General features: G+C 42.7%; 1 protein-coding gene across 1 annotated transcript in view; it reads left to right on the top strand.

The window, feature by feature from the left end:
• CDH8 (cadherin 8) overlaps positions 1 to 16,659 on the top strand; it is a 337,946-nt gene that overhangs the window by 139,849 nt on the left and 181,438 nt on the right. Inside the window, exon 4 of the mRNA XM_028501803.2 lies at positions 15,243 to 15,362. Within this exon, the coding sequence (XP_028357604.1) occupies positions 15,243 to 15,362 (120 nt within the window). The remainder of the gene's footprint in view (positions 1 to 15,242; positions 15,363 to 16,659) is intronic.

Raw genomic sequence — 16,659 nt, 5'->3', positions numbered from 1 at the left:
AGCCAGAGGGAAAGGGAAGCAGGTGGGAGCTGGACAGTGGGCAGAGAGGGCATGAATGGGGATGGAAAGAGACTTGACTTTGGGCGAGAGCACACCATGCAGTATGCAGAGGTCCTCTTGAGCTGTGTACCTCAAATCTGTATGGTTTTCTTAACCCGTGTCAGCCCAATACGTTCAGTAAAAAATAAAAATAAAAATAAATAAAAAACATTATTGGATACCCATTTATTGCTATTCATTTTTAGGAATCTAAAAGTGATCTAAAACTAATCTTAGGGTTTGCATGAGGTCTACATAGTTGTATCAGGTGAATACTTGAGCCAGAAACATAATGGTTCCTCTATATTTCATGGGAATGATCAGTGTCTAATTAAAAGGACCGATTGATATTTAAATGTAAAACAGGAGGTAAACAATGGATTACAAACTTGGGATTTAGAATGATATGGAACTATAGAAATTTGTAGGTGTTTCCCTTTGTGCTTCTCCTTTTTTAGGAGCATCCTGTGTGGAATTTGCATTTCATGATTACCCAGATTCCTAATTATTTTCCTGGGACACCTGGAGGGCTAGTAAAGGCAGCTTCACCTCTTGTATGAAGTTGTTCCGGGGCCGTCTCACTGAGGAATTCAGAAATAAGGAAAGGCCAGATTCCACTGGTTTCTGCATGTCTCCTGGCGCTCCTTACTCCACACATTTATACTCACACATGTACAGAATCCTTGCTGCCACATTTTTCTTCCTGCCTGGAGAACAGCTGTAAAGATATTAATTGTGCTTCAGTTATAAATGGATTGCCAAAAGGGACTGAGCGGGTTATGTATCTCATCAGCAGGCCCTGTCTGGTATAAATAATGAGACAGGAACTTGGTAAATTGGAAATTTGTGATAAAAACGAGATGTGATATTATGAAGTCCTACCAGTCCCTTCTTCTGGACGCATTGATTTTTTTAAGGCATTCTGCGAGAATGCTAAATCAATGGTTGTCTGTTACAAAATGTTGGTTAAAAGGACTCTATTACTGGGGTCAACTGCAAATTAGCCCAAAGGGTAAACACAAAGGTAGTAGAAATGTTAAAAGGGGGAAAAAAAACCTCACAGATGTTATAAAATAGAGCTGGAAAGGCACGGATATTATAAAATTTAACTGGAAAGTGTATGGAGTCTTTTCCCCTATTTCACCTGAGATTCTTAAATATGGTTAAGTAGGAAGAACTGGAAACGGAGATATAACTGAATTGAGCGAGGTGCTTTATTTTATCATTTCAGTTATTTTTAAAACAAAGTTGGTAGTGTAATCGATGTTTCCCAAAATTCTCTGTGTGTCTTTCGGATCTCCTAATTTTTGCTTTTACCTTTTGTTAGTGCCTATCAAACTCATTCTTTCCCAGTATGGTATCATGATTAAAATTTAAGTACATCTAAATCAAATCAATATCACCAAATGTGTTGCACAAATAAACTGATGTATTTTGAGTTGTTTTCTAAGTGAAACCCAATTCTGGAAGAAGACTTACTTTAATGAAATCACCATTTGGGGGTGGGATACAAAAAAACTTCACATACCTCCACACAGGCACGCATACTATTCGTTTCTCATGGCAAAGTCAACATTCTGAAATTATAGAATACCCTTGAACTTAATCTCCTTGTCATGTCGCACCATCAGGGAAGGGTTTATTTACCCACCTTTAACCTTCCCTTCACTTTCCCCCAGCAGGACGAGAGGCCAATATCCTCTGTACACACACCGCTTCTTGGACATGTCTTAGCTACAGGCTGTGCAGTGACATTTCTTTCCAGGCGTCTCCCCCCGGTAGGCTGTGAACTCACCAAAGGCCAGGAAGGACGCGTCTTTATTTTTGATGTCCCAGGGCCATGCACAGTTGGGAAGTGTACAGCAATCAATAAATATCTGTAGAATGAGCACAAGACACTCAGGAAGGGAAAGTAAACAGAAAGAAAGATATAAACAAGGAATGAAAGGGCAAGATGAAGAAATAAAACATCAATCTCCCTGCTAATATTTGGTTAAACTAGTTAAAGGCACGGCCCACATCACATTCATCAATGCTTCTTCGGGGCGAAGGTAAAACCAGTCAGCCCATTTCTCCCTGTTTCACTCTTCCTCTTCTTTCCTTTTTCATCCTCCCAATCTGAAAAACAAACAAACAAGCAAACAAAAAACCCTTAAGATGATGGCAAATCCTTAATCACTTTTAGTAAACTTAATGCCTAGCCTTTCATGTATTCTTTTGTTTTCGCCAATATTTTAGTTAGGTAGGTAGAGTGTCTGATACATTTTTTTCCCAATGGTCTCCAGGCAAACAGGTATCCGGGCCTCACCTATTCTTCCAGTATTTCTGCTTTTCTGCTCGGCTCTGCTTGTTTCACATGACCACATTGAACTTCTTCAAGTACAACTGGAGAAATCCCTTTCCTTTCATGCATGTTTTAGGATGCACATAGTGGGAAAGAACATAGGCTCTTAAGTGGCATCCAGGAATTCCTGCATCCAGGAATGGGCTGGTTACACCACAGGTACAAAGGACGGGGTTAAGAATTCATGTGAATCAACTTGATTTCAAATCAAATTATTAATTTTCTTTGAGGTGAGGATTCTTTACCAAGGCAAATTTTCTAATGGTAGCCTTCATCACACTGTTGGTTGTTTGTAAGGATTATATATGTGTGGGTTTCTTAGTTGTATGGTTAGGTTTCAGAGAGATGGATAACCTTGACTGTTTATAGGAAGGTGCCAGAACTTCAGAGTTCAACACTGTAGGTTTGAGGAGAAAGTGAGACTGAGTTAGAATAGTACTAACTATATGTTTCAATGCATTTAAAGCTTCTTTGAGTATGTTTCCCCATCTAAAAAATGAAGATAGCATCCACTTAATAGGTATATTTGGAGTGTGAAACTACACAAGGGAAGTTACATAACCCTGCGTATTTCACAGCGTATAGTCGGAAATAATTAATGGTAACGCTCTCCTTGTCCCAACTAGAATTTGGAATTACGACCAGGTGATATTTCACTAACTCTTTCTAGGATGAAAGCACTGCTTTCATAAGAAGTAAAATTTAATTTAAAATATACTAATACCAGAATACAAATATTATATGCCTCCTCTTTCTAAAAAAAAAATAGAGTAAAATACAGTAAGTCAAATGGAGTTTGACTTTAATGCTAGTGTCTTAGATTTTATAATCTGAACCCTGGTCATTGGAGATGGCAATACTCTGTGCCTTAGTTTTGGTTGTTACAAAAAAATTACCGTAAACTGGGTAGCTTAAACAATAAACATTTATTTCACACTATCCTGGAGGCTGACAAGTGCAAGATCTGTGAGTCTTTGGTGAGACCCTGCTTCTTGCCTTGCAAATGGCTGTCTTCTGCTGTGTTCTCACCCAGTGGAGAGCAGAGAGAAGCAAGCTCTTGTTTCTCTACTTGGGAGGGCACTAGTCTGAATGTGAGAGCTCAACCTTCATGACCTGATTACCTCCCAAAGGTTCCTTCTCCTAATGCTACCCTAATGGGGCTCAGATCTTCAACATGTGAGTGGGAGACGGGCACAAAAAAACACACTCCGTAGTCTCCAGTTTATGATCCGACCCCCATAGGAATTAAGGAACTTCCCTATGTAATGTTAGTGGAACACCTAGCAAGAAGTAGTTCAAATTCAAGAAATGCTCTCCACATTTATTTTCTCAAGTTTAAGTTCAATTTCCTCAAGCATATACTACTAGCAAGGTAAGCAGAAAATCCTTATTCTTATGGATCATAACAAAATCTACAGGGATGTACTCATCACGAGAAATGATCTACCAGATTTCAAGCTCTATCATCGGGGAGGGAGAGTCTAGCCCTCCACCATTCCCCTCTGCCTCTGCCATTGACCACTTCACCGTCCAGTGATTCTGCTGATGCAGGCTCTAATGGGATCTCCTGCTCAAGTTCTCTGCCAGGCCTGTGCTTGCCCTCAGGCTGCTCACTCACTCACTGTATGATAAGCTTGTCTTTCATGCTCAGTTTTCAGACTTGGGCTTTTACTGATTAGCCTTCCTGGATGTGACTGCACCCAACCTTGGTGCAGAGTTGTCAACCTTAAACAGGTTGCAGTCTGTCACGGATGGCACCTACCATCTTTGCCCTTCTTCCTAGTCCTGGGAGGGATTTTGTACCTGGGAATGATACTTTCCACCTTCTAAACTCCCCTTCCCCTGCAACCAAATAAAGTTGTTAGTCAACAGGAAAATTTTACAAGCTCCTATAAGAGTTTGGTGTTATACTAGCTTTTGTTTACATTACAGCTGCAAAAGTAGACCCATTGATAGGAAGACAAGATCATGACTACTGTCCTAAGAGGAGGAAAAATTCCTCCGGTTTCTTATCTAATTATTTAATTTATGAAAAGGAGGCAAAACAATAGAATCAATGCATAATTTACAATACCAGTGGACCAACTTGTCTTATTAATTTCTGAATGTGCCTTCCTAAAGAAAATATTTATTTATTTACTTAATTATGTAGCAAATGTTTACATGCAAGAGAGCAATGTAAAAATATCGGGTCATGTCTCATGCACTTTAAGGGGTAAAATTGAGAGCCAGTATAGTGTTTGTACAGTGGTTACTAAGACCAGTTTGGGAACCTCTCTGACTGGTTTTGAATACAGGCTTTGTTCCCTTCTCTTTGACTGGAGATCATCGTAACAGGTGCTCAAAGGCTTGTTGCAAAGATTAAATGAGTAAATATTTTATAGCAGACATTGTTCTTAGCATTTGTACAACTAGGACAAAGTAGGGCTATGCTTATGATATGAAAATAAGGGATGGGACTACGGTAAGGAGGAATGGGTTGTCACCCCAATATATAGGTTTGCAGGTATGCCCCCTGGTCAGGGCACATGCAAGAATCAACAGATGAATGCATAAACAAGTGGAACTGCAAATTGATGCCCCTCTCTCTTCCCTTCCCCCTTCCTCTCTGTCTCTAAAATCAATACATAAAACAGAAAAAAAAGGAGGAATGGGTTAATTCTGGAGAGGAGGATTCGATGGGAAAGTCAAGAGAATGAGAAAGAATATTGTTTTTCTCTGAAGGGGAAAAATCTCTCTGCCCTGCAATTTATATATAAAAGTAAAAGGCGCCCCCAGAGACAGTCAAATAAAGTGATTTCAGAGTCCAGAAGAGGAAACGATGGAGCTGAGGAGCGACTACATCTTAATCTGTATGTGGACAAACTAGGGGCAGGGGCTGGGGACGCGGAAGAATTGCTCTTGCTAGAGCAAGTGTATGGGTGAAAGCAATAGTTGGCAGGGTTAGAAAACTCCCGTGATGGGAGTAAAAGAGCTGTGCAAAATCCTTTTCCAACTTTCCATTGTCTTTTGATACTCTCCAAACCAATTACCCTCTTTCGTGGGGATTCTTTCTGATTTGTGACCCCACCTCTCAACTTTGACTCCAGAGCCTCCTTTTTCTTCCATCTTATCTCGGTATCTTGATCTAATCCAAATCCAATCTCCTCCTGCTGCACCTGGCTTTAGCTGTGTCTGCTGCCCCTCCTGGGTTATCCAGGGTCTTCCTTTCACCTCCACACTTCATCACTTCACTTGTTAGTGAAGTGCTTATCTTGCTGCCTGCCCACCAGTCTGCCCTTCAAGAAAGCAAGAATCCTCCTCTAGCGGGGAAGTTTCTTAGGTGCCTGGGAGAAGGCTTGACACCTAGCAGGAGCTCCAGGAAGGGCTCCAACAGGAGAGAAGCCCAACCCGCCTCCCATTTAGCCACGTTAGGGATGGTGCCAGGGACAGGATGGCAAGTTGCGGGGGAGTCAGTGAATACCGATTTTTAAAAAGTCTCCTTGAAACCATAGCTCTCTAATGATTGCCCAGGAAAACCTGTGGTGTCTGGGACTTCCCTAGTAGCCCAAAGGTGCAGTGGCTTTGACTCAGCCAGGTTTCTGGTTTGGCAGGACAGTTACTCATTTTGTCTTTCACATTTAAGGGGCGGGGGGAAATAATGACAACCCACAACTGTGTGAGGTGATGGATGTGTTAATTTATTGGATTGTGGTAATCATTTCACAATGTATACCCATAGCAAATCATCACATGATACACCAATTTAAATGCATCATGATTTTTTTTTCATCAGTTATGCCTCCCTTAGTAGAGCTGTGGGTTGGGGCAAGAGAAGCGAGCCACACCCACACTATGGCCATTTTTAAAAGTCTGGCTTTTAACTAGATTAATTAAGCTTACTCGTAAGCATAAAAAATATGAACAGCTACTGCAGTGGGTATATGTATTTTTTCTCTTGCATCTTAGCCTCAAATTCCCTTTATCAAACACAACTGAAGTGGTGTGCCCTAGAGAGCCCGGGCTGCGGTTCCACTCACTGTCCACCCCCCGCCCCCAGGGGTCACTGGGTGTACGTTATCTTTACGAAGCCACAGAATAAGAGTAGGAAGTTGGTGGTATCATTCTCACTTTTTAGATGGGTAAACTGAGTCTTTTCTTTTTTTAATTTTTAGAGGAGAAGGGGGGAGAAAGCTAGAGACACACAATGTGTGATTGGTTGCCTCTCAAGTGTCCCTACAGGGGACCTGGCCCGCATGTGCCCTGATGCGGCATCGAACTGGCAACCCTTTGGTTCGCAGGCCAGCACTCAGTCCACTGAGCCACACCAGCCAGGGCAGTAAACTGAGTCTTAATGTTAAAAAAAAAATTCTTGCCCTGGCTGGCGTAGCTCAGTGGATTGAGCGCGGGCTGGGAACCAAAGTGTCCCAGGTTCGGTTCCCAGTCAGGGCACATGCCTGGGTTGCAGGCCATAACCCCCAGCAACTGCACATTGATGTTTCTCTCTCTCTCTCTCTATCTTCCTCCCTTCCCCCTCTAAAAATAAATAAATAAAATCTTTAAAAAAAATTCTTGTTTCCTGAGAGTGACAAGTCATTGATGTAAAATATGATCTCAGTCTTACAACGTGAACAAAAACTTCTGACATTATAATTGTAGTTTGTGTGTGATTCGTTTAACAAAGATTTTCAGTTTCCGGTAGTAGCACAAAACTGTGTGGAAGCATCGCTAAAATGAACCTCAGGACACAAATTCTGACCCTGCTGCATGTCCTTGCACCCATATCTGCCTCGGCACTCCACACTCAGTACACACTAGGCAAGTCACCTTGTGTGGCTGAATGAATGAGTTTCTGTAATGAAACAGAATGAATGAAGCGTGCACCTCCTGTGATCCTGACACATTGTGGAAGGCTCCCGCGGTGCCCCTGGTAGCATCGTTTTGTAAGTTCAGGATGGAAGCAGCTGCCCATCCAGAGCGCCAACGATGCTGGTTTACTTCTGGAGCATTTAGAGGGTTTCATTCCCTAGGTAACTGACGAGCAAAGGCTTGATTGCTGCGAAGAGGCTCCCTAAGGAAAAAAAAATATATAAAATATGCCCTTTTCCTTTTGTGTTCTAAAAGAGTCCTTCCGATTCTGGAAGGCTTTATTTATACACACAGAACTGTAAAAACAGACAGCTTATTAGTTTTCACAAGCAGGCCTCCGATCGTCCTCATTATCTGCAAAAGCAGTGGGTAGGCCTGCGTCCCGGTGTTTCTGGGGAGGGTTGCAGAAGGTACTTTTCTCCTGTGCATAGTAAACATGGCTGAGACTTCACAGTTACACGTTTTCCTACAATATTTTCCATCTCTCTCACCCGATGCACATTACAGATGTTCGCCGCAACGATGCACGGATGAAAAGAAGACATCTATGTGCTCAAATGCATTTTCTGAAGGGTTTAATTGTTCCAGAAACTTTCAGGCTCATTTGAAAAACAACGTGTGAAGTGTGTGGGGATGTTTCATTAAGTGACAAAACTGTTTATCCCTCTGACTGCTTCAGAACAGAATATGGAAACCGAATTTTACCTCCCGAGCCTATGTCCCAAATCAGAGCGCCAGGGAAAACGACAGGATCCATTTCCTGGCTGTCCGCTTGCCTGATGCTGCCGTTAAGAATCTGTCCCTTTTCCTGTAATACATCCCATTTGGAGCGGGCAGCATTTGGCGGTGGTGGCATTTCACTCAGAGCTGAGTGCTGGCAGGAGAAGAGGACACCCAGTGCGTAGCAGGGAGGCCTTTGCAGCAGGCGAAGCTCATGTGATGGTTTAGGGTCTCCTTGTGCTGCACGATGTGTCTTTAAGAAGAGGTTTCTGAAGTGCAATGGCTAGCCCTCTCTGCCCCTTATTCCGTTGGCTTTTCTCAGTCACAAGACTGATCCCCAGCAAGAGGGAAGGATTTGACCTCCTGTTGTCACCCTGACATAACTTTCCTCATTAACCAACAGCCATTCAGAGCAGAAGTTCCTAGAAGGGAGGGAATCCTTGTCTTGTTGTTTATGGGTGAAGGGGTACAGCCCACTGCTATTCCCCCCAGAACTTGGTTGGGGAAGAATTCTCCAAACACAGGGTTAAAGAAACCAGCTGCAATTTGTACTGATTCATGTTTAAATCCTCTTCATCTTTCAAAGACCCCCTAAAGCGTCCCTTGGAGGGTTGGATATGTGGCATTTGTCCTCTTTCATTAAATAACAAAACCGAAAAAAGTATTGCTGTGACTTAGGCCATCTTTCCCACGGGGGGATGTACCTGGAGCCCTTCTGGACACGTGGATGTGGGAGACTATGGTGTCTATTAGAGATGGGAAGAAGAACGCATTGGCTGCTTGCATATATTTCTCTCTGCTGAACGTAGGCTCTGTTGTAACTGGGGGTAGGGGTATTGGGAGGAACCCCGACAAACAGACAAACAAATGAACCTCAAGAAGTACATGCCAATCAGGTATTCAGATATCTCAGAGCATTGTCCCATAAAACTAAAAAACTAATGGATATGTCATGACACTTAAAAAAACTCAGGGCCAGAGGCTTCGGCTTCTAGTAAGCGATAATTTAAATATCAACACGTTGTAGAGGTCCCGGGAAATTATTGCTCTGGTATTCAACAACCACCACAGAGGGTTTCCATGGCAATGCCTGCACTGCACCACTACCCCGTATCACCTAATACTTGGGAAAATTAATAAGGGGGATGAGGGAAGGTGGGGGAAGGGTTGAGTTTTATTAAAATAATCAAGGCAGTTGTGTTGTTGCTAGACCCGTGAGGCCTATGATCTGGGGTATATGGGGATGTTTAAGTAAGACGTCTTCAGAGGATGATGCCAGGCACTTTGTCTGTAGAGTGTACATACTAAACTTGGATCAGCTAGAAGGTTGAATAAAAAAGTCTGAAGATGGCCCAGACCAGAGTGGCTCAGTTGATTGAGCATCTTCCTGCAAAGCACAAGGTCACTGGTTCAATTCCCGGTCAGGGCACATGCCTGAGTTGTGGGTCCAGTCCTTCATCAAGTCGCATAAGAGAGGCAACGGATTAATATTTCTCTCACACATCAATGTTTCTCTCCTCCTTTCTTCTCCTTAGAAATACATGCTTCCTATATACATACATATGTTATTCATAGCTTAAAAAGTTTTAATGTGGTGGTAATCTCTGCTGTTGGCGAAGGCACTGTGGCTGTCTCCCCACCTGCCACTGGAGTGCTTATTCTGAGAAAATGTCCTGCAGGGCTGCCTGTGCACACGGGGCTGGTGGTGTTCTCATCATGAGAGTTTTCGCTGTTCCAGCGTGCGCATTTGCACGCTGCACCAAACCTTTGTTTGCCTGCTCGGGTTGTTGGCGCCAGCATTTTTCTTTCTGAATAATGTGCAGAACCGGTGTGCTGACTTGCTCATAAAAAAGGATAGCCTAGCTAACAGAGCTGCACTGCCCCACACACCCCCGAACGTCTTATTTTCTCGAAGACCTTTTGTCTTTGTCTGTCCGCAGACTGGAACCTCTAACCTGACGGTGTCAAGTTTTTGATGGTTAATTTTGCTTGTAACGTTTGCTTTCATTATGGTGGGGCGGGGGCAGGGTGTATGTGTCCCGCTGTTGATGGGCAGAAACTTTAAGGTGTTGTAAGAAGCAGATGCTACTGGGAACCCTCTGTTTGTTCAAGTCCAAGCAGCACCCTGGCCGGTCTCAACCAAAAAAACTGGAATGCAGAAAAATGGGTCTATTCAAAGCAGAATTCACCTTGGAATGGACGTGTTCCTACTTGACTTGTTACTGGCAGGATGAATTGCGGTGACAGGGATCAGTTTTGTTGACAACAGCTGGAAATACAACAGCTATATTATTATAATAGGATCAGCATCGAGTTGGATTATAATAGGGGCTTTCTTGGAGAGATGGCACAGTGTCAAATTTATAGTCACTCGCTAAATGAGTCTCTTGTATCCTCGACAAAGGGACAAAAACTGTTCCAAATGAAAACACAAACAGAGAATCCTGTTATATTTTGTGGGTATTACTCAGGGTCCCATTTATCGCACAGCAACACTTGCTGCTTTGAAGAAACATTATCCTGCAAGGTTTACACTTTTCAATTTGCCTCTGCGGTCTGCCGTCTGCATGCATTTCCAGGGAGAAGCTGGTACCGCAGCTTGACGGGAAAGTGTTTCGCCTGCAAGATTAACCTCCAAGCATCCGTTTTCCCCCCTCCAGGCAATCACTTGACAAATGCACCCACAAAACCTCCACACACATCTATTCCCACGTACAGGCGCATCAACAGTCTTGAATCACCATTAGGAGAAATATCCTTGACAGAAAGTCATGCTACCTTTTCATTTCCAGATGGCTCGGGCTGAAAGATGCGGGTTTCCCGAGAAGCCGCACAGCAGGCGGAAATATCCCGGATGAGGATGTGGGTCAGAGCTGGCCTGAGCTCGGTTGCCGTGCCCAGCCCAGTAGCTCACCTTGGCAAAAGTGTGTGCAGGATTTGCCGGGGCCGGGAGATTGGAATGACATCCATTCAAATGACATCAAGAAAGTGGCATGGACAATAATGGACCCAGGGCCTGTCTTTGTGCTTATGACGTCAAAACACATTTGACTTTTGAGCCCAGAGCACTTATATATCACAGAGGAAATGGACATGAGCGCTGGAAGGGATGGAAGAATGGGACATTGTGTTTGTGTGTGGGTGTTTCCTTTTGTATGAACATGCTGTTACATTTGTAGGAGTGTCTTTTTGCCTCCCTCCCCCAAAGTAAGGAAACATCCTACTATGAAAATGATTAGGCAGAACTACACTTATGAGTTGCAACATCTCCACCACTTAAACTCGGTTTATTATTCAGTCTCACACGTGCATACACGTAGCGTACCTAGATTTGTGACAGTAAGCTTTCAGAAATATTGTGTTAATAACTCTTCCATACCCTTTGCATAAATTATTGCATTTAATTATCTCAACAAGCCCAGGATGTAACAATTACTATCGTCTTCCTTTTTTTTTTGGCAGATTAGGGAACTGAAGCTTAGTAATGCTTTGTTACTTGGCTCAGGAAGCGGAATTAGTAAAAGTTGGGAATGTAATACAAACCAAATGATCTGGTTCAGATGGTTTGACTCTAAATTTACCTTCTCAGCCAGTTTTCTACGCTTAATATTTTCTCATTGGATCCTCATGCAAATCTTTGAGATTTGCAGAATGAAAATTACCATCTTCATGTGTGAAGAAAACTGACCCACAGAGCATGCAAACGATGGAGATTTGTCTCCTTACTCCCATCTCAGTGTTTGGTAATGTGGCCACGGGATGCCTCTTGTTATGGGACAGCATCCAGCTGCAGTCATCAGCAGAACTGGATATGATGATGACCAGTCTTGTGGTAGGAGACTCCTGAGGAGATGCCCCCGTCTCCCATTTTACAGGAAATAGTCTCCACAGTCCTTTACGCAGTAGGAATGGTCTAAAAAAGACTTCACAAGCACATCCGAGTAAGAGTTCTTAAAGGAATCACAATAGAGATTAATGTTCCTGTGGCAAAGAGTGATGTTAAATTTTTTTAAAGATTTATTTATTTATTTATTTATTTTTAGAGAGGGAAGGGAGAGAGAAAGAGAGAGAGAGAGAGAGAAACATCGATGTGCAGTTGCTGGGGGCCATGGCCTACAACCCAGGCATGTGCCCTGACTGGGAATTGAACTTGCGACACTGATGTTAATTTTTTTAACCCTCACCTGAGGATATGTTTATTGATTGGAGAGAGGGTTGGGGAGGAGAGAGAGAGAGAGAGAGAGACATCGATGTGAGAGAGAAACATTAACTGGTTGTTTCCCATATGTGCCCTGACCGGGGATCGAACCCACAACCCTTTGGTGTGTGGACAACGTGCCAACCAACTGAGCCACCTGACCAGGGCTGAAGTTAATTTTTAACCAGTTTGGCACACAGTATAATTATTCGGAATGATAGCTTTGTATCAGAATCGCCTGAGAAGAGTTTTGAAAATCCTCCACCGTCATCTTCATCTTGCCATCCCACAGATCTGAAAGGGACCACAGGGGTCAAGGCTAGATCTGACAAGTAGGCGGAGTGGCTACTCCCAGGCTTAGCATGTGGTAATTGCTAGGCCCCTACGCACATGATTGTGTTTAACCCTCCCCCACTAGAAGGTCATCTGGGTGACGACAGGGGTCTTGAACTGCCTGTTCCACTCTCTTTTTCCAGTGCCCAGGCAGTGATTGCATCTGAGTGCTCACACTCATTAATTTGATGTCATATTGAGAATAAAACTTGACTTTATTTTTCTGATAATGTGTTGCTTCGTGGTGGGGGGAAACATTTCCCCTCAAAAAGAAGATCAGAGAAAACACACAGCCAAACACAGCAAAACAAAAAAACTGGGGCAGGTCCTTCTGCATGGAAGGGTTCCCCCTTCTCATCCGGCTCTGACCTCTGTCACCTCTTTCAGTGGCTCTTGAATTCATTCTTGTACCTTTTTGCAACTCATTTTAGACTCAGAGAAAAGTTGCAAGAAGAGTTCCTGTATACCCCTCCCTCAGTCTACCCGACATTGAACGTTTTACGTACACTTAGCGCCAGGGCCAGAACAAGAGTGTTTGCACTGAGGTCCATCTTGCTGTCATTCCCCGGTGTCAAGGTTTTATCGCTTCTCATCTGGACAGCGGCCATAACCTCCTAACTGTTTTGATCACTAATCATCTACATCTCTGCCTCCGGTCGAGTCTGGGAGCGCGAAGAGAGAGGGGCCCACCGTGCAGGTCTCAGCTCCAAATGAAACGTGCTCCCCTCATCTTGGCCTCAAACCCCCCCTGTCTCTCGTTGGCAGCTTGCGTCTCCAACCTTAGCTTTGATGGCTGACTTTTCCAGTCCTCTCTCCTCTTAAGAAATTATTTTGGAACTTCGATCTCGCTATGCTCGTATCACCGGGAAAGTTTTGTGCTCCAGTTCTTTGCCACCCCGCAGGGCATTCAAATAACCACACAATTGTCCTTCCACATGCTTACTTTCCCCAGCGAGTTGATGAGCTACTTGTGAAAGTGAGTCTCGCGTTTGTTTTCATAATGGGGTTCCCAGTGTCTGGTGGAGTGACATTCAGGGTGTTTTACTTCCAACTGTAGCTTTTACAAAACCTGTGAATCATTCTTCTGAGCAGAGATTTCAGAGGTACAGACCTATTAACGGCTCAGGAAATATCATTGTTACATATTTCAGTGTAGCATCCGTGACTGAAAATGCGTCAAAGACTTTGACTGGCAAGATCTCGAAACAGCTCTTCCTTATTCCCGTAAACACAGAAGGGTGCGGCTCCTCCGACCCACCGCCGCCTTCCTGCAGCAGGGAAGCACGCTTGCCTTCGTGGCCAGTTGTGTTCGTACAGGTGGCCCAGGGCTGCTCGTCCTTCAGCTGCAGCGAGCTGCCCGGCCCAAGGTCAAGGCTCCCTTCCCAGGGGGGTTCTACAAACCTGACCTCATTCCCACAACGGCATCCCAGCTCTAGAGTCCCCAGGGGAGGCCACGGAAGCCTTTGTTGTGATGGCATCACAGCCCACGTGCCCCTTCGGCCCAATATTATCCTCTCACCTCCCTACATATTGCTGGAAGAGGACCCCCCAATACGAATTCTGCAAGAATCTCTAGCTCAGAGTCCGCTTTCCGGGGAACTCGCCTGGGATGCCTCCCTGCCATTCCTCATGACGTTGTTAGACGATTTATTCGTCCGTCTGCTTATTCCACTAGCAAGTATGCATTTGATAATTATCACGTGTCTGACAGTTACTGCATCGGGAAGACATCGATGCTGCCCTTGTAGAGCACGAGGCTTGCGGTCGCACCCGAATCCGATTTCTCCCCACTTTCAGCAGTTCCCAGGATTACCCACAGTCTCTTAAAAAGAGTATTTTGCCTTCGCTTATAGCTTTGGCTTCACTTTGGCTTACTGCTTATAATTTCTTCCCTGCCCTTCTTCTGGTTACACTATACCTGCCTTGACTGATTTAACTCAAATGCTACATCTCTCAGAAGGCTGCTCCCGACCACCCTGCCTGCGGGACCAAGTGGGGATCCAAATCTGGCGCCATTGCATTCAGCTGAATTTCTCTCCATGGCTCTCTGTCCCCCCACTTCCTTCCCATCGCCAAACTGTAAACCTCTGGCCTCTAGATTTTGTCTTAGTGTATACACTTCATATCCAGCACATATTCATATGTGCTTAACTACTGAAGGAGGGAATAAACAACAGATAATTAATCTGAAAAAAAGAAAACAATTTGCTTCTATTATCCAGAAGGCCTCCTTACCTAACCATATGGATGAATTGATGGTTCCAATCTCACTGAATACTCTGAGCAATGAAATAAGATGGATAAAGTATCTCTCTGATATTTCTGGACAGGTTTTACCAGCAGCCATTTTTATACATATATTCAGTTGTGCTTTTGCAAAACTTCAGTGCTACATGTTATATTGTATTATTAAGCTTACGTTTCATATTTCTCTGGTATATTTCCTTTTCAATATTCTCCAAGCCCACATGAGTCTGATAGTAGCTTTAAAATGAAAACTACAAAGAAATCTTAAACAATACAGATTCTAAGAGGGCTATCTTTCTATACTACACCGGTCCAGCAGTACGCTGTCTTTTAAAAGACTTGAATAAGTTATGATGGAGTAGTTCTCTCCATATCTTTAAAAAGATTTCTTTTCTTCCTTATTCCCACACATGGGTTTCTGTATGATATGCTTAGCAAATTTTAGCTCTTGGCAAAGAATCATGTGTTAATTATTATCTTTCTCACTCTCTCTCCCTTTTTTTTTTTTTTTAGGTACGTCTGTCACAAATGTAACAGCCACCGATGCTGATGACCCAGTTTACGGAAACAGCGCCAAGTTGGTTTACAGTATCTTGGAAGGGCAGCCTTATTTTTCCATTGAGCCTGAAACAGGTTTGTGAGCTAAATTTTGAATTCTATTCACCATGTTATTGCTTCAGGGAAACATTTTTCTTGGGATTTGGATTATGAAATGTTACGGTTAAGTACTTTACTGCCTGTATCAATAATATTTGAATGTGTTATTTCTGTGCCGTGTGAGGCACTTGGCAAGCCCGACAATCATTTTGATACTGATTAAAACAAATTGCAGCCCCTTTGCGCAATATCACCTATTTAACAGATGGCCCGCCACCATATTTTATCCTGGGGGGAAAAGGGGCCTGTACATCAGGCAGACTTAAGTATCACATTTAAGAATAAATTTAGTTACTATGCATTGATTGGCTGTATGATGCTGGGCTTGTACATCTTTCTAAGTTTCAACCTGTGCATCTGTAAAGTGGGCATGGAACCTACCCCATAGTGTTAGGGTCAAGGTCAGATAAAGCAATAAATATCAGCCATACAGTTTATGACACATGGTAACAATTCAATGGATAGATACTTTATTTGCTATTAGATTTCTCTTTTGTAAAACAGATACATCTACCCACTAGAGTTTTTATGAAGATATTATTATGTATTGTAATATAATATATTGTTATATTATAGATAACATTTTATTATTACTATTACCGATATTAAACCTAGCCAATATTCTGAGTCTGCTGGTATAGATTTTAGAAACCATAACTTTATAAAATAATAGATATTACAAATGAAGATAAATCTTTTTATTGTTTAATTTTAATAATATACTTAGGGAGTAAAGCCATTTTGTTAGACTTTTCATAATCCACAGGCTATTTTGGTGGCACACTGAAAAACTATCATAATTAACAATATCTTTTGTTTTTATTCTTCTTCTGCATTTGGTGGTTTAGTCTGCAAATTTCCAAGTAGAAAAATTTAATATACAGCCACATACACATGTAATATCATCTCTTTGATTCATGAATTTTCAGCATTATTGAGATAAATTTTCATGTTGTACCATGAAGTCAATTATTAATTAAATTAAAAATTTAAAGCCTCTCTTTTCTTGAACTCAAAGAGTGAAATCTTCATACATTCAAAAGTGAGAAAAAATGCTTTTGTACATAAATAGGTCATGGCTTAAAATTGAATTGAGATTTGGAAACAAGAAAGGACTCCTTCTAAAGTGTATTAATTAGAGGCATAATTACATGTCCTTCCTCCGTGAGGGAGGAGTCTGCCGTAAATCCCTTCTCCTTTGGGCTCCTCAGTGACCCTGGGGAAGTGGCGGAGCTCTGGGTTTTACAGAAAAAAAAAAAGTCTGAATATGTCT

This window comes from Phyllostomus discolor, chromosome 12, assembly GCF_004126475.2.
Source record: "Phyllostomus discolor isolate MPI-MPIP mPhyDis1 chromosome 12, mPhyDis1.pri.v3, whole genome shotgun sequence".
Taxonomy (NCBI): Eukaryota; Metazoa; Chordata; class Mammalia; order Chiroptera; family Phyllostomidae; genus Phyllostomus; species Phyllostomus discolor.
Note: the sequence above shows the minus strand (reverse complement) of the source record. Positions and strands in the feature narration are given on the sequence as shown.